Source organism: Salmo trutta, chromosome 18 (genome assembly GCF_901001165.1).
Source record: "Salmo trutta chromosome 18, fSalTru1.1, whole genome shotgun sequence".
Taxonomy (NCBI): Eukaryota; Metazoa; Chordata; class Actinopteri; order Salmoniformes; family Salmonidae; genus Salmo; species Salmo trutta.
The window spans coordinates 16,675,048-16,701,196 of record NC_042974.1 but is presented as its reverse complement, the minus strand read 5'-3'; the positions used below and the strand labels follow the sequence as shown (position 1 = coordinate 16,701,196).

The following is a 26,149-nucleotide window of genomic DNA, read 5'->3' as shown; positions in this document are numbered from 1 at the left end:
ATTACTGATCTTCCTTTAAATGAGGGTGGTTGAATTACTGATCTTCCTTTAAATGAGGGTGTATGAATGACTGACTTTCCATTAAAGGAGGGTGGTTGAATTACTGAATTCCTTTAAAAATGTATTTAGCCACAATAATAAACTGTTATCTACTACCCTCTCATGACCTTTGGTCGGTCGCAGGGTGAGAGTTGAATTACCACCCCTGACATTTTGTCACTCCCAGGGTGAGAGTTGACTGCAATCTCTGAAATGGCAGCATGAAAGCTTAAGCATCGTTGCACATCCCCACCTTGAGGGCATCGTGCAGGCTGGAAGAATATGTTAGGTTGGTTGATGATTGTGAAAAACTTTGTGTGGGAACCGCCATTCTGTTTATTCAGTATAAAAACCTGAACAAGTAGGCCGCAGTTTTAGAGGCCGTCTTCTTGGCCGCAGTGACAAAAATCGTATGTTTTAAAGCTAATTTCCTGTAATTCCACACATTTTGCCAAGGCTTATGCTGTGCTCTTATGCTATCGCAATGGCTCAAATATTATAACAAAATCAATGGAGGTCCATGCCATGACATTTTAGGAATTTTTGATTCTCTAGTCCAAAGTTTGGACACACCTATTCATTCAAGGGGTTTTCTTCATTTTTACTATTTTCTACATTGTAGAATAATATTGAAGACATCAAACTATCAAATAACACATAAGGAATCATGCAGTAACCAAAAAAGTGTTAAATCAAAATATATTTTATATTCTTCAAAGTAGCCACCCTTTGCCTTGATGACAGCTTTGCACACTTTTAGCATTCTCTCAACCAAATTAAACTGGAATTATTTTCCAACAGTCTTGAAGGTGTTCCCACAAATGCTGAGCACTTGTTGGCTGCTTTTCCTTTACTCTGAAGTCCAACTCATCCCAAAACATCTCAATTGGGTTGAGGTTGGGTGATGTTGGAGGCCAGGTCATCTGATGCAGCACTAAATCACTCTTCTTCTTGGTCAAATAGCCCTTGCATAGCCTGGAGGTGTGTTGGGTCATTGTCCTGTTGAAAAACAAATGATAGTCCCACTAAGCCCAAACCAGATGGGATGGCGTATCGCTGCAGAATGCTGTGGTAGCCATGCTGGTTAAGTGTGCCTTGAATTGTAAATAAATCACTGACAGTGTCACCAGCAAAGCACCACCACACCTCCTACTCTATGCTTCACGGTGGGAACCACACATCTGGAGATCATGTGTTCACCTACTCTGTGTCTCAGAAAGACATAGCGGTTGAAACCAAAAATCTCAAATTTGGACTTGTCAGACCAAAGGACAGATTTCCACTGGTCTAATGTCCATTGCTCGTGTTTCTTGGCCCAAGCAAGCCTCTTCTTATTATTGGTGTCTTTTAGTAGTGGTTTCTTTGTGGCAATTTGACCATGAAGGCTTGATTCACACAGTCGCCTCTGAACAGTTGATGTTGAGATGTGTCTGTTACTTGTGAAGCATTTATTTGGGCTGCAATTTCTGAGGCTGGTAACTCTATTGAACTCTAATTTACCAAATAGGGCTGTCTTCTGAATACCACCCCTACCTTGTCACAACACAACTGACTGGCTCAAACGTATTAAGAAGGAAAGAAATTCCACAATTGAACTTTTAACAAGACACTCCTGTTAATTTAAATGTATTGCAGGTGACTACCTTATGAAGCTGGTTGAGAGAATTCCAAGAGTGTGCAAAGCTGTCATCAAGGCAAAGGGTGGCTACTTTGAAGATTCTCAAACATAAAATATATTTTGATTGGTTTAACACTTTTTTACTACATTATTAAATATGTGTTATTTCATTATTTTGAAGTCTTAACTATTATTGTACAATGTAGAACAACCCTTGAATGAGTAGGTGTCCAAACTTTCGACTGGTACTGTACATACTTTATATCTGGATTTAGTCATTTAAGTTTACACTGAAAACGCATTACCATCCCAAAAATAATAGTTCTAATAATGTAGTGCACTCTCATACAGAAAAACATAACTATGCACTATCATAATACGTTTTCTGTATTACTCCAGGCAACCTTAGATTACTAACGTGCAGTGGGCTGAAATTAATTTCACTGTCTGTAAATGTCCTCTTTCTCATCCTCTTTTAGTTTGTGTTAAGGACATAAGAGTACTGTTCATAACACAAGCAGTGGTTCCCCTCTCTTAGTAACCCTCCTAATATGTTATCTTCTCACTACCCTGCACAACGCTCTCCACCACACTAACACAACTCAACTGCTGTGGAGATAAACCTCTCTAAGCTTCTCTTGATTATTGGATCCTCATAAAACACCCACTTCCTCCTGTTATGTCTGGTCCATTAAAGTGCTACCAGAAGCGGCTCACAGGTCCAGTGGTAGAAGGGATGTAGGGACTTAGTCTAGGCTCGGAGGGAAACTTCAACCTTCCTCACAGTGCGTGTCCCTGCATGCGTCCCAAATGGAACACTATTTGCTATGGGCCCTGGTCAAATGTAGTGTACTGCATAGGGAATACTGTAGGTTGCCATTTGGGAAGCTTTATGTGACTGTGATCCTTCAGTGGAGGACCTTCCGCTTCACAGTCTGTCTCCCATTTCATTGGGAAATGACATTACGATTCTGTCCCTCGCAGCGTTATCCTGTCCTGTTTAGTACGGTAACAGTAATGTGTGTAGGGCAACTAGGACTCCCACACAGCGCAGAGTGAGAGACATGTATGTCAACGAATTGGCGAGGGCACTAGAACAGTCTGCAGCACCCAGCCTCACCCTATTAGAATCTGACTTAAAATGTCTACTGATGACCTGGTGCTTCTGTTCCCAACCAAGGAGGGCCGACAGCAGCACCTACATCTTCTGACAGATTCTATCAGACCTGGGCCCTGACAGTAACAAAAAGAATGGTGTTCCAAATAAGGTCCACTTGCCAGGACCACAAATACAAAGTCCATCTAGACACCGTTGCTCTATAGCACACAAAAAACTATACATACTGTACCTTGGCATAAACATCAGCACCACAGGTTACTTCCACAAAGCTGTGAACGATCTGAGAGACAATGCAAGAAGGGCCTTCAATGCCATCAAAATAACATAAAATTCGACATACCAATTAGGATCTGGCTAAAAAGGTCTGGGGTCCACTCACCAACCAATACCTCACAAAATGGGAAAAACACCAAATTGAGACTCTGCAGAATTGTTTATTTTTATTTATTTTATGTTTATTTATTTTCCCTTTTGTACTTTAACTATTTGCACATAATATGACATTTGAAATGTATTTAGAGACAGGGGGTGGAGAGAGGGAGAAAAGGGGTTGAGAGAGAAAGAAAGGGGATGGAGAGAGCGAGAGGGGGGATGGAGCGAGAGAGCGAGAGGGGGGATGGAGCGAGAGCGAGAGGGGGATGGAGCGAGAGCGGGATGGAGCGAGAGAGCGAGAGGGGGGATGGAGCGAGAGCGAGAGGGGGGATGGAGAGAGAGAGAGAAAGGGGATGAGAGAGAGAGGGGATAGAGAGACGGGGGGATGAGAGAGAGAGGGGATAGAGAGACGGGGGGATGAGAGAGAGAGGGGATAGAGAGACGGGGGGATGAGAGAGAGAGGGGGGGATGAAGAGCGAGGGAGAAAGGGGTTGAGAAAGAAAGAGAGAGAGAGGGGATGAGAGAGAGGACGGAGAGAGAGAGAGGGGATGGAGAGAGGGACAAAGGGGATGGAGAGAGAGAGAGGGGTGGAGAGAGAGAGCGAGAAGGGGATGGAGAGCGAGAAAGTGTGGGATGGAGAGAGGGGGTGGGTGGAGAGAGAGAGGAGACAGAATATGCATCTCTCACCATGAATCAAGTATTGATGATGCATTACATCATGTCTGTGGGGCGTCTTTACTCTTTACACACCAAAACATTAGCCCGGTATCAAGAACACACCATTGGGAATCTGCCTCCTTTCATGTTCCTGTATTTAAACAAGCTCTATGAAGCAAGAAACACACAGAGGCTGCATCCCAAATATCGCCTCATTGGATTTATAGTGCACTACTTTGTTTACTGTAAAGAGTGCCATTTAGGACGCACAAAAGAAACCTCAAAACATCCAGGTAAGAAATAAGTACAGACTAGCAGATAAAAGCAGCCTGAGGAAATAGGTCTATCTTTTGAAGCACTGTATCTGAAATATCTCTGAATCATTGTCATTAACAGGAGGATGGTAGGGGCCTGGAGAGAGAGAAGAGGGATGAAAAAAAAATCCAAATAACTTCACAGATCTTCATTTTAAAGGGTTTAAACACTGTTTCCTATGCTTGTTCAATGAACCATAAACAATTAATGAACATGCACCTGTGGAACGGTAGTTAAGACACTAACAGCTTACAGACGGTAGGCAATTAAGGTCACAGTTATGAAAACTTAGGACACTAAAGAGGCCTTTCTACTGACTCTGAAATACACCAAAAAAAAGACGCCAAGGGTCCCTGCGCATCTACGTGAACGTGCCTTAGGCATGCTGCAAGGAGGCATGAGGACTGCAGATGTGAGACGCCTAAGACAGCGCTACAGGGAGACAGGACGGACAGCTGATCGTCCTCGCAGTGGTAGACCACATGTAACAACACCTGCACAGGATCGGTACATCTGAACATCATACCTGCGGGACAGGTACAGGATGGCAACAACAACTGCCCGAGTTACACCAGGAACGCCCAATCCCTCCATCAATGCTCAGACTGTCCGCAATAGGCTGAGTGAGGCTGTACTGAGGGCTTGTAGGCCTGTTGTAAGGCAGGTCCTCACCAGACATCACTGGCAACAGACAGGACTGGCAAAAAGTGCTCTTCACTGACGAGTTGCAGTTTTGTCTCACCAGGGGTGATGGTCGGATTCGCGTTTATCATCTAAGGAATGAGCGTTACACCGAGGCCTGTACTCTGGAGCGGGATCGATTTGGAGGTGGAGGGTCCGTCATGGTCTGGGGTGGTGTGTCACAGCATCATCGGAGCTTGTTGTCATTGTAGGCAATCTCAACGCTGTGAGTTACAGAGAAGACATCCTCCGCCCTCATGTGGTACCCTTCCTGCAGGCTCATCCTGACATGACCTTCCAGAATGACAATGCCACCAGCCATACTGCTCGTTCTGTGCATGATTTCCTGCAAGACAGGAATGTCAGTGTTATGCCATGGCCAGAGAAGAGCCCGGATCTCAATCCCATTGAGCACGTCTGGGACCGGTTGGATCGGAGGGTGAGGGGCTAGGGCAATTCCCCCCAGAAATGTCCGGGAGCTTGCAGGTGCCTTGGTGGAAGAGTGGGGTAACATCTCACAGCAAGAACTGGCAAATCTGGTGCAGTCCATGAGGAGGAGATGCACTGCAGTACTTAATGCAGCTGGTGGCCACACCAGATACTGACTGTTACTTTTGATTTTGACGCCCCCCCTTTGTTCAGGGACACATTATTCTATTTCTGTTAGTCACATGTCTGTGGAACTTGTTCAATTTGTCTCAGTTGTTGAATCTTGTTATGTTCATACAAATATTTACACATGTTAAGTTTGCTGAAAATAAACGCAGTTGACAGTGAGAGGACGTTTCTTTTTTTGCTGAGTTTAGAACTCCTCTTAACTCAGATAAATATCTGGTGGCCATCAGACAGAGACTAGATTGTCTCAGGTGCCATACGAACTGATCTAGATCCAGGTCCCTTCCGTCCGTCAAATCTTATTCACTGTGATCTAAAGAGCAAAACTGATTCTAAATCTGCACTCCTACTCCGAGACTCTTGACACATACGGCCCCTGGCCTAATTTGACTGAGTATGTGCATAGAAAACGTCTGTGGTCCTGTCATGTCCATGACGCACAAACTGGAAAAGAGGATGAGAGAGAGGACATTCAGAGAGAGATTCAGCCTCTGGCTAAAGAACTCCATCTCCAACACATGCATTTCTCTTTGTGTGTGTGTGTGCGTCCGTGCTTGCACGGGTGTATATAAGTACTCTTTAACTTTGATTAGATCACAATGACGCATGTTCTCTATGGCAGGGTCAAGAGGGATAGAGATTAACATTTACCATTGTAGCACACATGATATGCCAGCCAGATAGACAGACGATGACTCATTGGGATTCTGAATGCACACACTTCCCCTGGGGTCCTGGGTCGATTCACTTCCCCTGGGGTCCTGGGTCGATTCACCTCCCTGGGGTCCTGGGTCGATTCACTTCCCATGGAGATCGCTTCCTCTAGGGGTCTTGAGACGGATCGCTTCCCCTGGGGTCCTGAGACGGATCACTTCCCCTGGGGTCCTGGGTCAATTCACTTCCCCTGAGGTCCTGGGTCAATTCACTTCCCCTGAGGTCCTGGGTCGATTCACTTCCCCTGGGGTCGGATCACTTCCCCTGAGGTCCTGGGTTGATTCACTTCCCCTGGGGTCCTGGGTCGATTCACTTCCCCTGGGGTCGATTCACTTCCCCTGGGGGTCCTGGGTCGATTCACTTCCCCTGAGGTCCTGGGTCGATTCACTTCCCCTAAGGTCCTGGGTCGATTCACTTCCCCTGGGGTCCTAAGACGGATCACTTCCCCTGGGGTTCTGAGACGGATCACTTCCCCTGGGGTCCTGAGATGGATCACTTCCCCTGGGGTCCTAAGACGGATCACTTCCCCTGGGGGTCCTAAGACGGATCACTTCCCCTGGGGGTCCTAAGACAGATCACTTCCCCTGGGGGTCCTAAGACAGATCATTCCCCTGGGGTCCTAAGACGGATCACTTCCCCTGGGGTCTTAAGACAGATAACTCCAACACAATGCAATAAAGTAAATATTTGAGTTCATATCTGACCACACAGCAAATGCATACCAGATCTAACAACGCCTGAAAATGTACTTAAAATATCAGCTAACCACATATGATACAGCCATCGAATGCCTGACTGGCCAGTCAATGATGTGGCATGCAACCATTGGTTGATGCAAAGCCTGCATATCGAATCGGGCAAGAACTTGACCATTGAGGCGTACTATCCTCAATGATGGCCACTATACTACAAAACTCAGTTGATGTAGCCAAAATCCACCCATAAAAGTCTTATCCAAAAATAAATAATAGTTGCCCATAAAAGCTGTTCCAAAAATAATGATTTATGTTCAGGGAATGAACAAAACAAACTATTTCAAAAAGCTGTAGTCTGAAAATATATCCACTGAAATAGAGAGTGAATACCACATAAAAAGGCTTTTAATCTTTTATCTCTGACAGAGGGACATTTATAGGAAAACAATTGGCCAGTTTTGAATCAGCATCCTTCCATGTTGGCAAAGCGGATCTGTAATAGAACCGTCTCTAAGAGCTCATAAAAGTGACATGAGTTAGGACACTATCATTTGTCTCCCTCTCGCTCCTCTCACACACAGCCTTCATGCAGGGCCGGTTAGATGGGGTTAATTGGTCAGCGTCTGTGTGCTAATGATGGGAGGCAGAACCCAGGACTACACAGCCAGCTTCAACATGTGACGTCATGAATGACAATAACAGTACACCACAACAGATCAGCAGCTAGCATGCAACAGCATCACAAGGAGAGATGAAAAATAGGGAGGAGAGAGAGAGAGAGTAATCCTCTAATAGCCTATCTCTGAGGTCTAGTTAGCAGTTATGTCATTAACATCAACTGTATGCTACCATCACAATACAAGCTGAATAAGATAAATACCACTACCAGTCACAAAATGAATGTGAAAATGTAAAGCTAGTCTGACACAATATGTCAAAGTAATGGGATTAGTATCTACAGTTGAAGTCGGAAGTTTACATACACTTAAATTGGAGTCTGTTAGGACATCTACTTTGTGCATGACACAAGTAATCTGTAAACAATTGTTTACAGACAGATTATTTCACTCATAATTCACTGTGTCACAACTCCAGTGGGTCAGATGTTTACATACACTAAGTTGACTGTGCCTTTAAACAGCTTGGGAAATTCCAGTTGATGATGTCATGGCTTTACAGTGAGAGAAAAAAGTATTTGATCCCCTGCTGATTTTGTACGTTTGCCCACTGACAAAGAAATGATCAGTCTATAATTTTAATGGTAGGTTTATTTGAACAGTGAGAGACAGAATAACAACAACAAAAAATCCAGAAAAACGCATGTCAAAAATGTTATAAATTGATTTGCATTTTAATGGGGGAAATAAGTATTTAATGATACACAATAGGAACATGACACATTTACAACTTGATCTGCAGTAGGACGATGTGATGACAATCAGGAATTGGCATCAAAGTCACCAGGGCTTCACTGGCGTTCAACCTCCATTTTGTCTTTGACACCGTTGTCTCTGTTGCTGTTAACTTGAGTCTCCTGTTTAACCTTTATAGAGTCGTTCTCCTTTACTGGTTGAGTGCTTCAAGTTCCTTGGTGTCCACTACAGCCCTGTCGATGAGAATGGGGGCATGCTCGGTCCTCTGTAGCTGCAACTAAGTATACTTGCAATTATCCTCCAATATCCCACCAGCTAAAACCTACCCTCATCCCAAGTTGCGTTGTCGTCCCAGTGGCTGGTCGACCATCCCTGTACACATGGATCCTAGGGCCTTTAAGAGATAGGGCCCATCCTTTACGAAGAGCACATGGATTCGAGGGCCCATCCCTTTAAAAAAACACATGGCGACACCTACAGTAATGTCTCTGTTGGTGAACAGCGATCCCACTACTGCATTTAACCCTACAACGAGGAGGATGGCGGGCGTGTGTGTGTGATGGCTGACGAGAGGGAATGCCAGTGGCCAGCATAACTCAATAAGAGCAGAGCACTGGGTTGAGATGATTACTTCACAAGATGAAGGACACAAGTTCCCACTCCTCCAAATAGATTCAATTAGGGCACTTTGTGTGGACGACCATCTCGGCTGAATCCCAAATGATACCCTATTCCCTACATAATGCACTACTTTTGACCAGAGCCCTATAAATCCCAGTCAAAAGTAGTGTTCTAAATAGGGAATAGGGTGCCATTATGGACACCTTATCAGTACAGATCAAATGATGTAACCCACAATGCCAAGGGATTCCCCACAGGCCCTATTGGCTGACAAATTCTATAAGATAATTAATGTCTCTTAAGTTTTACCACAAAGAGAGAGTGAAGTAGTAAAGAAAAAACAGCTTTCCTTTGAAGTAAATTTGAGTTTGGCTCCTTTGATCAAAGGGGATTCACTCAGCTAATGTCATTTTAATAACTTTTCTTGATATATAATAACATCAATTAATGATGAGGGGAAACAAAAGGGGTAAACAACACAATTGTGAGGTTTACTTCCATTCAAGAGCTATCTCGAGTAACACTACGAAGGCAAAAAGTAAGGTGACTTCTTTCTTGTCTTTTACTAAACATTTGGACTGCTGCGGCCGCCTACTGTAATTATGCCTGTGGACATCAGGACTATGAGCCAGCGTCCTAGTCCCAGAAAGAGACATGAGGACTATGAGCCAGCTCCCTAGTACCAGAACAGAGAGAGGAGACTGTAAACACAGTAGGTTAGTAATTGTTCCTCACCAGCTGAGGAGTCCGGCGGTGACGGCGGACCAGGTGACACAGCAGGAGTTGGGGCTCTTGCTCTCCTCCTCCTCGTCGTCTTTCCGACAGCAGCACAGGCAGCTCAGGTAGATGGCCAGGCAGAGCAGATTCAGGCCCAGCCCTGCAGCCATCATACAGGCCAGGAAGATGAATGACTACAGGGAGAGATGGAGAGAGAGAGCGATGGAGAGAGGGGGATAGGGAGAGAGGGGGAGATGGAGAGAGAGTATCAGGTGTATCCATCCTAGAGGGGGAGCTCAATCATTTCCAGACCCAGGGACACATACTAGCCTGTGGTGACCAAATTCCAGAACTGGACAGGAACCCAACATTCTCAGCACCAAGGGGGACAAACGCCTACCTGGAGGTGACAACATTCCCTCCCAAATATGCCCCCCTACACACAACTACGAAAAAACAACAAACAGCTCCTGCAGTTCTGTCGCACACTGGGTCTGTACATTGCTTCGTGCAAGGTTGGAGATTAACGGATTACATGTAATCCATTACATGTAAGGGATTACAAAAAAATAATAATCAGTAACTGTAATCTGTTACGTTACCAGCAAAAATATTGTAATCAGATTACAGATACTTTTGAAAAACTATAATTATTACTTCGTGGATTACTTTTAAATTCAGAAAGGATGTTTGCGAAAAATAAATCTTTGACACTACTCTGTTTTCTCAATGACATTCAAATCAGCATTGAAAAAAGGTGAAAGTTTAAGTTTGTACCACCTGAGTGAGCCTGACAACAAGTCAGAGACCCCTCTGATGATGCACCAAATGTGTCTGTTCAATCGCGTGAAAAGAGCAAGAACAGGCTTTTGTAGGCTACAGTCCAAGCTACGTCTTCCAATGGTGCAACTGCTGTCGGCATCCAAAAATTATCCAACCTGCTCCTAAGTGACACAGCGGTCTAAGGCACTGCATCTCAGTGCTAGAGCATTGAGAGATATCTGCAGTCCTAGAGCATTGAGAGATATCTGCAGTCTCTGGGCAAAGAACAGCAGCAGAGTTTGTTACTGGCCTGCCTGGGGACAGTGACACTAGAGATGCGCGTTCATGTGAATTCTCCATTTTGTTCTTTCAGTCTTTGAACGAATACAACGTCGCCCGGTTGGAATATTATCGCTATTTTACGAGAAAAATCGCATAAAAATTGATTTTAAACAGCATTTGACATGCTTCGAAGTACGGTAATGGAATATTTAGAATTTTTTTGTCTCGAAATGCGCTCGCGCGTCACCCTTCGGCTTGTGACCTGAACGCACAAACAAAATGGAGCCATTTCAATATAACTATGGATTATTTGGAACCAAAACAACATTGGGTGTTGAAGTAGAAGTCCTGGGAGTGCATTCTGATGAAGAACAGCAAAGGTAATCCAATCTTTCTTATAGTAAATCTGAGTTTGGTGAGTGCCAAACTTGGTGGGTGTCAAAATAGCTAGCCATGATGGCCGGGCTATCTACTCAGAATATTGCAAAATGTGCTTTCACCGAAAAGCTATTTTAAAATCGGACACCGCGATTGCATAAAGGAGTTCTGTATCTATAATTCTTAAAATAATTGTTCTGTTTTTTGTGAACGTTTATCGTGAGTAATTTAGTAAATTCACCGGAAGTGTTCGGTGGGAATGCTAGTTCTGAACGTCACATGCTAATGTCAAAAAGCTGGTTTTTGATATAAATATGAACTTGATTGAACAAAACATGCATGTATAACATAATGTCCTAGGAGTGTCATCTGATGAAGATCATCAAAGGTTAGTGCTGCATTTAGCTGTGGTTTTGGTTTTTGTGACATTATATGCTAGCTTGAAAAATGGGTATGTGATTATTTCTGGCTGGGTACTCTCCTGACATAATCTAATGTTTTGCTTTCGTTGTAAAGCCTTTTTGAAATCGGACAATGTGGTTAGATAAAGGAGAGTCTTGTCTTTAAAATGGTGTAAAATAGTCATATGTTTGAAAAATTGAAGTTTTTGCATTTTTGAGGTATTTGTAATTCGCGCCACGCTCTACCATTGGACATTGGTGAGGCGTTCCGCTAGCGGAACATCTAGATGTAAGAGGTTAAACAGGTTAATACTCTGGCCCAGAAACTAGAATATGCATATTATTAGTAGATTTGGATAGAAAACACTCTGAAGTTTCTAAAACTGTTTGAATGGTGTCTGTGAGTATAACAGAACTCATATGGCAGGCAAAAACCTGAGAAAAATCTAACCAGGAAGTGGGAAATCTGGTGCTTGTAGTCCTTTCAAGTAATTGCCTATCGAACACACAGTGACTTAGGGTTCATGTTGCACTTCCGAAGGCTTTCACTAGATGTCAACAGTCTTTAGAAAGTTGTTTGAGGAGTCTATGATGAACAGAGAGCGAACAGAGGAAGTTGGAAGTTGTTGACTCAGGAAAGCACATGAGTTCATTGGCGCGCATTCACGTGAGAGTTAGCTGTGTTCCAAAACATTTTCAAGACACTGGAATTGTCCGGTTGGAATATTATTGAAGTTCTAAGTTAAAAAGGCCCTAAAGATTGATGCTATACAACGTTTGACATGTTTGAACGAATGTAAATATAACTTTTTTGACTTTTTTAACCCTACCCTAGAGAAGTTAACAACTATAGTTTTGGCAAGTTGGTGAGGGCATCTACTTTATGCATGTAATTTTTCCAACAACTGTATTGTTTACAGACAGACTATAATTCACATAATCACAATTCCAGTGGGTCAGAAGTTTACATTCACTAAGTTGACTGTGCCTTTAACCTCTAGGGGACACCTTCAAGATATCAATCCCATTAAAGGTGTTACTCACATCGGCTATGGAGAGTGTGATCACACAGTCGTCCAGAACAGTTGGTGCTCTCACGCATGTTTCAGTGTTACTTTCCTCAAAGCAAGCATAGAAGTAATTTAGCTCGTCTGGTAGGTTCATGTCAGTGTGCAGCTCGCGGCTTTTCTTCCCTTTGTAGTCTGTAATAGTTTGCAAGCCCTGCCACATTCGACGAGCGTCGGAGCTGGTGTAGTACGATTTAATCTTAATCCTGTATTGACGCTTTGCCTGTTTGATGGTTCGTCGGAGCGTATAGCGGGATTTCTTATAAGCTTTCGGGTCAGAGTCCCATTCCTTGAAAGCGGCAGCTCTAGCCTTTAGCTCAGTGCGGATGTTGCCTGTAATACATGGCTTCTGGTTGGGGTATGTACGGTCACTGTGGGGACTATGTCATCAATGCACTTATTGATGAAGCGAGTGACTGATGTGGTGTACTCCTCAATGCCATCGGAAGAATCCTGGAACATATTCCAGTCTGTGCTAGAAAAACAGTCCTGTAGCTTATCATCTGCTACATCTGACCACTTGTGGTGCTTCCTGCTTTAGTTTTTGCTTGTAACCAGGAATCAGGAGGATAGAATTATGGTCAGATTTGTCAAATGGAGGGTGAGGGAGAGCTTTGTACGCGTCTCTGTGTGTGGAGTAAAGGTGGTCTAGATTTTTTCCCCCTCTGGTTGCAAATTTAACATGCTGGTAGAAATGAGGTAAAACAGATTTAAGTTACCCTGCATTAAAGACCCCGGCCACTAGGAGCGCCGTCTCTGGATGAGTGTTTTCCTGTTTGCTTATGGCCGTATATACAGCTCATTTAGTGCGGTCTTAGTGCCAGCATCGGTTAGTGGTGATAAATAGACAGCTATGAAGAATATAGATGAAAACTCTCTTGTTAAAGTGTGGTTGACACTGTGGCTCAGTTGGTGGAACATGGTGTTTGCAATGCCAGCATGGTGTGTGCAACGCCAGGGTTGTGGGTTCGATTCCCACGGGGGGCCAGTACAATTAATTTTTTTTATGAAATGTATGCATTAGTGAAATGTATGCATGCTCTGGATAAGAGCGTCTGCTAAATGACTAAAATGTAAAATCATGAGATACTCTACCTCAGGCGAGCAAAACCTTGAGACTTCCTTAGATTTTGTGCACCAGCTGTTGTTTACAAATATACATAGACCACACCCCCTTGTCTTACCAGAGGCAGCTGATCTATCCTGCCGGAAAAGCGTAAAAACCGCCAGCTGTATGTTATTCATGTCGTCGTTCAGCCACGACTCGGTGAAACATAAGATATTACAGTTTTTAATGTCTCATTGGTAGGATATACGTGCTCAGAGTGCGTCTATTTTATTATCCAATGATTGTACGTTGGCTAATAGGACCGATGGTAAAGGCAGATTACTAACTCACCGTCGGATCCTTACGTACCCGATATCTCCGTCTCTTTCGCCTGCGAATGATGGTGATGAGGGCCTTGTCTGGTGTCTGGAGTAAATCTGTTGCTTCCAACTCGTTAAAGAATTTTAAAAAATCCAGTACAGGGTGAGTAATCGCTGTCCTGATATCTAGAAGCTCTTTTCGGTCATAAGAGACAAAATAAGTAACAAATAACGCGAAAAAACCTACACAATAGCACAATCTGTTAGGGGACCGTTAAACAGCAGCCATCTCCTCCGGCACCATTATCAACAGCAGACTTCAACATTTCCTCAGTGAAAACAATTTCCTGAGCAAATGTCTAATTGCCTTCCTACCAAAACACCATATGACAGACCACATATTACATAATTAAATCAATGTCTACAAACAACAAGTGTGCAGTTAAAAATGTGCAATAAACACACAGATTTCTTTCCTCAGGGCCGTGGGGTAAGACAGGGATGCAGCTTGAGCCTCATCCTCTTCACCATCTATATGAATGAATTGGAGAGGGCACTAGAAGTGTGCAACACCCGGCCTCACCCTACTGGACTTGGAAATCAAATGTCTATTGTTTGCTGATGATCTGGTGCTTCTGTCCCCAACCTACAGCAGCACCTAGATCTTCTGCACAGATTCTGTCAGACCTGGGCCCTGACTTTAAATCTCAGTGAGACAAAAACAATGGTGTTCCAAAAAAGGTCTAGTTCCCAGGACCACGAATACAAATGTTATCTAGACACTGTTGCCCTAGAGCACACAAATAATAATACCTACCTTGGCCTCAACATCAACACCACAGGTAACTTCCACAAGGCTGTGAACGATCTAAGAGACAAGGCAAGAAGGGGCTTCTATGCTATTGAAAGGAACATAAAAGTCGACATCCCAATTAGAATCTGGCAAAAAAACCGCTTCAATCAGTTATAGAACCCATACATAGCCCTCTATGGTTGTGAGTGCTGGGGTCCAATCACCAACCAATAATTTACAAAATGGGTTAGGGTTTCTGCATGCAGAATTCTGCAAAATTACACTGTGTATAACGAAAAATCCAAAACAATGCATGCAGAGCAGAATTAAGACTATACTTGTGATCAAATTCCAGAAAAGAGCTGTTAAATTCTACAACCACAACCACCAGGAAGCAATGCCCACACATTCCACCACAAAGCCCTCCCCTACAGAGAAATGAACCTCGAAAAAAAGAGTCCCCTCAGCAAGCTAGTTCTGGGGCTTTGTTCACAAACACAAACAGACCCGACATAGCCCCAGGACAGCAACACAATTAGACCCAACCAAATGATGAGGAAGCAAAAAGATAACTATTTGACACTGGAAAGTATCAACAAAAAAACAGAGCAAATTTGAATGTACCTCTGACCCGAAACAGAGAGTACACAGTGGCAGAATACCTGAACACTGTGACGACCCAAAATTAAGAAACTCCTTGACTATGTACAGACTATTGAGCGAGGCTACCATAGGCAGACCTGGCTCTCAAGAGAAGACAGGTTAGTGTCCACTGCCCACAAAATGAGGTGGAAACCAAACTGGGCTTCTTAACCACCTGACAAATGTATGACCATATTAGAGACACATATTTCCCACAGAATTTGAAAACAACTCAAACATTGATAAACTCCCATATCTGCGAAATACCACAAGGTGCAATCACAGCATCAAGATTTGTGGCCCGCCGCCATGAGAAAATGTCAACCAGTGGAGCACAAACAGCATTGTAAATACAACCTATATTTATCTGTTTATATATCTTCCTCTACTATTCATATTACAACCAGAGCTGATAATAACCCTTCAAACATCTAGATTTTTTTCAACATTTTTGAGTGCAATATTTACAGTTAAATTCAAATAGTTTTTGTTGATGTTTTGTGTCTTCTCAATTTTGTTTATTTCACTTGCTTTGGCAACGTAAACACGTTTCCCACGCCAATAAAGCCCAATTAAATTGAATCGAGAGAAAGAGCGGGAGCAAGGGAGGAGAGAGGGAGCGAGGGAGATGAGAGAAGGAGCAAGGGAGATGTGGAGAGACATTTTATATTTAATCTCTTTTAGCATTTGTTCGGTTTGCATACTGATGCATACGTACATTAACCACACATCAACACTCTCAGATCCTCTGAGGATCCAGATAAAGATTGAAGCTTTGATGACAAAAGTCAGAGTGGGAGGAAAGTAGAGTACCCTGCATAGGATTCTTTTTTCCTTCAGTTCCATTTAGGCCTCATACTCCTTATTTCTCTCCCATCCCTCCTCACTCCATCCCTCCCTTCTTCAGAGAGAGGTGAAGGGACAAGAACCCAGACAGAAACGCCAGACAGAAACGCCAGACAGAAAGCCCAGACAGAAAGCCCAGACAGCAAGTGGGATTTGTTACATATTATTATCCCTCTATGTCTGTCTGTAGCCATCTGTCTGTTTACATACTGTGATGATGTCACCTGTTCTGTAATACTATTGAGGGCATTACAGTTAGAGCTGTTCTGAATGTAAGCTCATAACCATAATAAATAACAAACTCAACACCTACAGTAAATATACATACCAGGCTAGTTATCTTAATTCCTCACGCCGTGATTAATGCCCCCCCTCCCTAATCCTCCACCCCCACCTCCATCTGTTGAGGAGTGAGGGAGGGATGCTTGATGCCTCATTTCCCATTTCACGGCTACATGCCTCTCCTGCAGAGAGGGCGAGGTAGGGGGAGACGGGGCTCATCTGGTGAAATCAATATTCACCTATAAAACACAAGCTGTCCCCCATTCCCCATGTAGAAAGCTATTTTAGACAAGGGCCCTGTAGTGCACTATATGGGGGTACCATTTGTGATGCAGCCATACAGGAAGTGTCCAGATGGGGTCAGGTCAATCAAAACGCAACAGGATGGAGGGTTAGGAACCCCATCACCACCATCGCCCCTCTTCTTACCCCTGTGTCCTACCGCCCATCCATCCCCGTACAACATGTTTGATGAAATGGTATGTAGAGAGAAACAGTATGTTAGCTGTAGCAGGGGTTTATTGGTGTGTGTGTGTGTGTGTGTGTGTACAGACAGGCAGACAGGTAACAATTCTGGTGTGAGAAGTGCTCAAAGAGGGGAGGGCGGGAGTGGGTGTGATCATACAGTGTAATTTAGGTGAGGACATTTAATGAGATGGGGGGTATGGGGGGGGGGGGGGTACAGGGGGGCTGTGGGGTGAGTTGATGGGGGAGGGGTGGGAGACAAATACATAATTGCCAGGACTGAACACATTTGGCTGGGAGATGGGAGCCGAGAAAAGGGAAACAAGCCCCCAACCCCCAGCCCCCCCTTCCATCGCCATGGCTACGGACAGGTTTGTTGGTTGCCTGCCGAGGCAGGACTGAGGACGAGTGAAAAGGGAATTATCACTCCCAGCCTTTTTTGAATTAAGCAGCATGAGACAGGCAGCCCTGCTGAAATGAAACACACTGCATCTTGGGGAGAGACGGGGAAGGAAGGCCTATGTGGTGGAGGAGAGAAAAGAGAGAGAGAGAAAATGGAACAAAGTGAGGAGAGGGCTAAGAGGCATTCAGTTAATAAACTAACATTATGGAGAGCTGGAGAGTTGATTCAGTGTCTGCATTCTCCACTGTCTTTCTCACTCTCCTTTTCTGCTCACTTTTCTCTTATGTAAAAGAGTGAATAACTGATCACCTGTATTCTGAGTCGGTGAGCTGGGACACACACACACACACACACACACACACAGAGAGAAGAAACCATCACAAACCACCACAGAGGCATCAGAGTAAAACGTAATTTTAAAGTGAATAGCTTGATAATTCTCCCTGAAAACACAATGCCAGAAACACACAACACTATTCATATAAAGGACACAATTTCAGAGAGAGAGAAAGAGAGAGCGAGAGAGAGAGAGAGAGAGGCAAGAGAGAGAGAGGCAGGAGAGGGAGAGAGAGAAGAGGGAGGCAGGAGAGGGAGGGAGAGAGGAGGGGGGCAGGAGAGGGAGGGAGAGAGAGAAGAGGGGGGCAGGAGAGGGGTGTGATAAGGATATGGGAGAACAAAAAAGGTGCTGCAGCCACAGCAATGACGAGCGTAACTAACACCCCAGTTTCTCAGGACTGTGTCGTTGTGTAGACCCACAATATGGACAACACAGTCTAGTCTCCTTCCATTCATTCCTGTCAGGTTAACTGACTTCATGTCTAGAGCAGTGTTAAGGCGGCAGCATGCCTTCATGAATAGCCTCCACCATTTATAGGCTGAGGCTGGACGGGAACAGCCGGCTCTGAGCTCTCTCACACACACTGCCCCAAGGGAGCATGGGACTGTTTGGGCAAAAGAGGCAACTAATAACCCTGCGACAAATTCTCCCAAGAGGCAACGGGAGAGTGGTTTACATTACGATCCTGCTCACAGTACACAGCCTTTAGAGGTAGACTGATGATGAATGTGAGAACACGGGCATAGATATGTGACATCAAGCATTATGTGGGGTAGCAGGTAGCCTAGTGGTTAGAGCATTGGGCCAGTAACAGAAAGGTTGCTAGCTCGAATCACCGAGCTGGCAAGGTAAGAAATCTATCGTTCTGCCCCTGAACAAGGCAGTTAACACACTGTTCCTAGGCCGTCATTGTAAATAAGAAATTGTTCTTAACTGACTTGCCTAGTTAAATAAAGGTAAAAAAAAATCCTCATCAACACAGAAAGTATACTGCAGAAATTTAACAGTGTGGCCTAGGTCCAGTCACAGCCAGTTCTAACAGCCTAGGTCCAGTCACAGCCAGTTCTAACAGCCTAGGTCCAGTCACAGCCAGTTCTAATAGCCTAGGTCCAGTCACAGCCAGTTCTAACAGTGTGGCCTAGGTCCAGTCACAGCCAGTTCTAACAGCCTAGGTCCAGTCACAGCCAGTTCTAACAGCCTAGGTCCAGTCACAGCCAGTTCTAACAGCCTAGGTCCAGTCACAGCCAGTTCTAATAGCCTAGGTCCAGTCACAGCCAGTTCTAACAGTGTGGCCTAGGTCCAGTCACAGCCAGTTCTAACAGCCTAGGTCCAGTCACAGCCAGTTCTAACAGCCTAGGTCCAGTCACAGCCAGTTCTAACAGTGTGGCCTAGGTCCAGTCACAGCCAGTTCTAATAGCCTAGGTCCAGTCACAGCCAGTTCTAACAGCCTAGGTCCAGTCACAGCCAGTTCTAACAGTCTAGGTCCAGTCACAGCCAGTTCTAACAGCCTAGGTCCAGTCACAGCCAGTTCTAACAGTGTGGCCTAGGCCCAGTCACAGCCAGTTCTAACAGTCTAGGTCCAGTCACAGCCAGTTCTAACAGTGTGGCCTAGGTCCAGTCACAGCCAGTTCTAATAGCCTAGGTCCAGTCACAGCCAGTTCTAACAGCCTAGGTCACAGCCAGTTCTAACAGTGTGGCCTAGGTCCAGTCAGAGCCAGATCTAACAGCCTAGATCCAGTCACAGCCAGTTCTAACAGTGTGGCCTAGGTCCAGTCACAGCCAGTTCTAACAGTGTGGCCTAGGTCCAGTCACAGCCAGTTCTAACAGTCTAGGTCGTCACAGCCAGTTCTAACAGTGTGGCCTAGGTCCAGTCACAGCCAGTTCTAACAGCCAGTTCTAACAGCCTAGGTCACAGCCAGTTCTAACAGTGTGGCCTAGGTCCAGTCAGAGCCAGATCTAACAGCCTAGATCCAGTCACAGCCAGTTCTAACAGTGTGGCCTAGGCCCAGTCACAGCCAGTTCTAACAGTGTGGCCTAGGTCCAGTCACAGCCAGTTATAATAGCCTAGGTCCAGTCACAGCCAGTTCTAAAAGCCTAGGTCGAGTCACAGCCAGTTCTAAAAGCCTAGGTCCAGTCACAGCCAGTTCTAACAGTCTAGGTCCAGTCACAGCCAGTTCTAATAGCCTAGGTCCAGTCACAGCCAGTTTTAACAGCCTAGATCCAGTCACAGCCAGTTCTAACAGTGTAGTCTAGGTCCAGTCACAGCCAGTTCTAACAGTGTAGGTCCAGTCACAGCCAGTTCTAACAGTCTAGGTCCAGTCACAGCCAGTTCTAACAGTCTAGGTCCAGTCACAGCCAGTTCTACCAGTCTAGGTCCAGTCACAGCCAGTTCTAACAGCCTAGGTCCAGTCACAGCCAGTTCTAACAGCCTAGATCCAGTCACAGCCAGTTCTAACAGTGTAGTCTAGGTCCAGTCACAGCCAGTTCTAACAGTCTAGGTCCAGTCACAGCCAGTTCTAACAGTCTAGGTCCAGTCACAGCCAGTTCTAACAGTGTAGTCTAGGTCCAGTCACAGCCAGTTCTAACAGTCTAGGTCCAGTCACAGCCAGTTCTAACAGTCTAGGTCCAGTCACAGCCAGTTCTAACAGCCTAGGTCCAGTCACAGCCAGTTCTAACAGCCTAGGTCCAGTCACAGCCAGTTCTAACAGTCTAGGTCCAGTCACAGCCAGTTCTAACAGCCTAGGTCCAGTCACAGCCTAGGTCCAGTCACAGCCAGTTCTAACAGCCTAGGTCCAGTCACAGCCAGTTCTAACAGTCTAGGTCCAGTCACAGCCAGTTCTAACAGTGTAGTCTAGGTCCAGTCACAGCCAGTTCTAACAGTCTAGGTCCAGTCACAGCCAGGGTACTTCATTCAGGCATTTTTCAGACAGTATACAGAAGTACCTCACTAACTGGTGTTCATTTCAAACATGAAAAATCTCTGATAAAGCGACAACTTCTCTCATGAAATAGACAAGAGGTTAATAGATACATTTTACATTCTATCATCACTGCTGCACATAGAAGAGAGAAACAAGTCCTTCTGTTTGGGTACATTATCTAAGCAGTATTAAATCATGCTGTGTTCCAGGTTGGAGAGGAGCTTGGAGATATGATGTGAGAGCCAAGCCCCGTGGCTGTCTGTCTGTCTTCCTCCTAGGCACCAACAGCAGTGCTGTGATGTGTGTGCACATGCGTTGTGTATGCTGTGCTGTGCTGTTGCAGGTGGTGAACATCTGTGTGTGGGTGGTTGGAGGCCAGTCCCCAGGTTCTGTGCGCTCTACGTTGGACAGTGGCATCTACTGATGAGGACAGAGGTGCAGTGAAATGTGTTGTTTTACAGGGTCAGCCATAGTAGTATGATAGGTGCAGTGAAATGTTTCACCTTGTCGACGCGGGTATTCAAACCAGCGACCTTTCGGTTACTGGTCCAACACTAACCGCAACACTACCTGCCTGTTAAAAGAGAGTCACATCAGTGATTTAAAGTAGATGACAAGCAAGTTTATGTGTTCCTGCATAGCCACTTGATCAGGAACCTTTGATTGTCATGGTGCCCTGACAGCAGAAAGTGCACTTTTTCAAACACAACATACTACAGGCAAGTGAAGACCTACACACACTGCCTTGAGAAGATGTTCCGGGAGTTCGGATACAGTTGATGCAGGAAAGATGAATGAATCACAAGGCAGGCGAGAGGCAACCCCCCTTCTCTAAATGCCAATGGAGCAGTCCGCCTCAGTGTCTAACTTTATCCTCCCAGTCTCTGCCTGTTCCACTCTGACACCGGGGGATGTCCTCGGCGGTGTTTCCAGAAGAGTGGACTCGGCTGGGCCTGCCCATGTACACTCACAGCTGGGACACCATTAAGTCCCCGCAGAGCGGGGTAGGGAGGTAAGGGGAGAGCAGAGTGGCCCATGGGTAATGGATGAGACGGGAAGAGAGGGATGGGAAAGGGCTTCTGCCTCCTCCTCTACAGTACTGCATCACTGCTACAACCCAACGTTAAAAGGCCTCGGCAAATTTGTCACGCTAGCCTGCACCACATTCCTCAACACAAACAGCTAGTCTCTGGGGATAAACGAGGTGGTGTGTGTATGTGTGCTTGTGTGGCGCGAGTATGTGTGTGAGAAAAATGACTTTAGTATTGTCACCAACCTTGGGCTATATCCTTCAACTGCTTTCATATAGGATTTAGGGTATTTTGCCTGTAAAAAAAAATTGGCCAATGTTTACATGACCTCTTAACAAACAGGCCCATTTTACCACATTCTTGCCTGCATACACCTTTCATACCTCCCGTGTGCATGCCAGCATGCCGGGGACTAGTGTTAGTAGTGGTGTGCAGATGTGGGTGGGCGTCTGTTTTAAAATACACCATCAAAAATGAATCCATTATTAATTTGTTTAGGCAGGTGCTAAGAAACATTATAAGACTAATAACATGTATTTTCAAAAGAACAGAATAGTTTGAGTTCAGACAAATTAAATCAATAGTTGGTTATTTTGTTCATTAAAACAGACCAGACTCACCTACCTACCTGATTACAGTCAACACATATTTGATAGTAAAAACATAATGGAATATAACAGATAAAATACAACAAATATTTTTCCCACATGACTATATTTTTAATCAGAGCCCAAGCCCCACACTTGTTTGATCCACGTTTCATCTCTTTCCTACCCTCACTGAGCTTTGTTAGGGACAGGCGTCTTACCTTCATCATATTTCAAATCATATTCATATTTTACAACCTTCTGGAGATGCCTATATGCAGTCAAGCAAAATAACACACTTTCTTTAGTCTACATTATAGCATGCTAAATGTATCTGATCAGTTATAGATGATCACCTTCACTTGCCCAGCCAGAGAATTAACCAAATATACAGACGGAGATTCAGTGAAACAAAATGATCAGACAAGTCAGTTGATTATCAGACAAGTCAGTGAAGTCACAGGCTTTGTGTCGGGAGTAAGGCTACTAAGCGACTGAAGAGCAAAATAATCCCCTTGTTAAACTACATAACATGGAAAAATTGAATAAATCAGCCAACTTGACAAGATGATCAAGAGCAGCACTCACCTCAATTTAGATAACATTTTCCTAACTTAATTGTAGCCTAATCAATATCCAAATAGAGATTTATCAAGACGCCCCCACGCTTGTCTCAAATCAGCGCATTGGTATGGAAATGATCATGTAGTTGACCACACTGGGTAGGCTATTGCTTCACATTTAATTACAAGGATTGGATGACTTTCAGTATAAGTAATTTGATACATGCCTTCAATTGCATTAGTCTACTTTATTCCAATATTTTCATAATTCAGTGATATTTATTCCCACAGTAATTCTTTATGGATCCAGCAGGTTGTGGTTAAGAAAACAGTACATGCTTAGTGGTGGGCTATGCGAAGAGACATGCCTTGCAAAGTTTTGAACTGTCAGGAAAAGGGTTTTAACAAGCACTGCCTAGCAACCATCAAGAGCTTAAGAGCGTAGTGAGTGCCAAAGCCGCTTCAGCATTACGGCTATGTTTCATTCTAAGCCATAGGCAGAACATTACCGAAATGATTAGTAGGTCCTTAGGCAGATATACAAGTTTCGGCGTTGATACCGTCCTTGAACTTAGTCACTGTTACTAGCCGGCTACCACCCGGTTACTCCACCCTGTACCTTAGAGGGTGCTGCCCTATGTACATAGTCATTGAACACCGGTCACTTTATTAATGTTGACATACCGTTTGTACCGATTTCATATGTATGTACTGTATTCTAGTCAATGCCATTCTTTTCAACTATCGCTGTACATATCCTACTATCCTACAGATATACTAAATATTCTATCCACATACTGTCCATAATATCTATACATCTCATCACATATATACAGTACCTAAGGCACTGCATCTCACTACAGTCCCTGGTTCGAATCCAGGCTGACTCATATCCAGATGTGATTGGGAGTCCCATAGGGTGGCGCACAATTGGCCCAGCGTCGTCAGGGGTAGGCTGTCATTGTAAATAAGAATTTGTTCTTAACTGACTTGCCTAGTTAAATAAAGGTTAAATAAAACAAATATAATAATAAAAGTTAATTTGTGGAATTTCTTTCCTTTTTAATGCGTCAATTTCGTTGTGTTAGGCTATGAAACCTCCACAACGACCATGTTTTACTCAATTTCAACCTGCTCTTGAGGTGAGTTTTAAAAGTGTCTGATGTGATTTTAGAATGCATTTGCATTGATGTCAGAGTGATTAGAAGGACAACAGAGGCCTGAATACCAGGCCATTAGGACCTGATGGAGGGACAACAGAACCCTGAGTACCAGGCCATTAGGACCTGATGGAGGGACAACAGAACCCTGAGTACCAGGCCATTAGGACCTGATGGAGGGACAGCAGAGCCCTGAGTACCAGGCCATTAGGACCTGATGGAGGGACAGCAGAGCCCTGAGTACCAGGCCATTAGGACCTGATGGAGGGACAACAGAGCCCTGAGTACCAGGCCATTAGGACCTGATGGAGGGACAACAGAGGCCTGAGTACCAGGCCATTAAGACCTGATGGAGGGACAACAGAACCCTGAGTACCAGGCCATTAGGACCTGATGGAGGGACAGCAGAGCCCTGAGTACCAGGCCATTAGGACCTGATGGAGGGACAACAGAACCCTGAGTACCAGGCCATTAGGACCTGATGGAGGGACAACAGAGCCCTGAGTACCAGGCCATTAGGACCTGATGGAGGGACAACAGAACCCTGAGTACCAGGCCATTAGGACCTGATGGAGGGACAGCAGAGCCCTGAGTACCAGGCCCTTAGGACCTGATGGAGGGACAACAGAGCCCTGAGTACCAGGCCATTAGGACCTGATGGAGGGACAGCAGAGCCCTGAGTACCAGGCCATTAGGAGCTGATGGAGGGACAGCAGAGCCCTGAGTACCAGGCCATTAGGACCTGATGGAGGGACAACAGAGCCCTGAGTTCCAGGCCATTAGCGACCCGATGGTTGTTAGTGAGTTGGGTACTACCAACGCATGTCCAGAGTGCATAAGAGGAGATTATCTTGACTCAATGGTCACGTGGAATTTGACTGCGGTCATGACTCGTGACTGACGTGTGACGGTAATATGACCACCGCAACAGCACTCTTTTTAAACATTGACAAGAATCAATATTGATGCTTACATTACATAACACAGTACTGTGGGTTAGTACTGTAACTACTGCAGCCGCATTTTCCCAGAGCCAAGTCTGGATGAATAGTATAGTAACTCGTCTTGTAAGATCCCGCATTTATCAAGCATCACAGAGTAAAAGTGCTGATCTAATGAAACTTTTAGATCATAATGAATCCGATTATTATGGACAGGGAGGACCTGATCCTAGAGTAGCACTCCTACTCTCATGAATATGGGCCCAGTACTAGGGATGGACAGAAGGACAGGCAGCCCATGTAAACACAACAAAACACCCATTCCCAGCAGCTCCAGAGATGACAATAAGGAGATGCTAATCAACAGAACCCTATCTGACTACATGGAATAGAGAGTTCGGCTAGCCAACATTGGAGCTAAGTAGGCTAAGGTAAATTCATGTGAGCTATGACAATTTGGTTACACACTTATATGGGGAAGAGAGAGATAGAGATAGTTTAGATAGAGAGATGGCGAGATGGAGGGAGAGAGAGGGGTAGAGGAGGAGAGGGGATAGTGAAAAAGAGCGAGAAAGACAGAGCGAGAAAGCGACAGAGACAGCAAATCTGCAATGCCAGATGAAAAGATTGACATTCTTACCGACAATTCTATAGTGGTTTTCCTTTCCAACCAGACTAACAGTGTTTGTTCATTTGTAACCTCATTAAACATATGGCAAGTGGACTTGTGGGAAGTACAGTAATCCATCTGTGGGCCCTTATAGCTATTCTCACCACAGTTTGAAACCTCAAGCAGAGACAGAGCCCACAGAAACAAGGGGGAAAAACGATTTTAAACTCATACCTAGAGGCAGAATCAACTTTATCGACAGTCAAACAAACAGACGGACAATCCAACAAGCGCAGCCTGAGGAAATACAAAGGTCATACTTCAGACAAACCATGCTGAGGCCAAACCGCTAGGTCAAAACTAGCAGCGTTAAGTTCTTCTTTTTCCCAGGAGGAAAGACAGCAACAAATGTAGTTCCACAACAGTGGAGTGATAGTTTTAACCCTTGACCCCTATCCCATCACAACCCTACCACATGAACCAGACAAACTCAGCCATTGAGTGAAAAGGTAATTGAAGAAAGTCAAGAATGCTATGTGATCAAATGAGCATCTTCATTATGCAACTTGTCACATGTTTAAATGGCAATGATTGTCATACGATACACAACAATGAATATAACGATGACTACAATAAGGAGTAAGGCCACAAAATAGCAGTTACACTGCATGTTTCGAATTCAGAAGAGCTGTTAGATGTCTGTAGCTGTTTGACGTCATCAACTCAAAGGACATAGGCTAAGCTCAGTGAGGACTTTAATAGAAATAAAGACA

The 26,149-nt window shown here is 44.6% G+C and overlaps 1 protein-coding gene across 4 annotated transcripts in view; it reads right to left on the bottom strand.

Moving 5' to 3' along the window:
- LOC115152881 (protein tweety homolog 2-like) overlaps positions 1–26,149 on the bottom strand; it is a 97,501-nt gene that overhangs the window by 52,840 nt on the left and 18,512 nt on the right. For all 4 annotated transcript variants that reach the window (XM_029697778.1, XM_029697779.1, XM_029697780.1 and 1 more), the window contains exon 2: positions 9,556–9,731. In XM_029697778.1, coding sequence (XP_029553638.1) covers positions 9,556–9,731 — 176 coding nt within the window. The remainder of the gene's footprint in view (positions 1–9,555; positions 9,732–26,149) is intronic.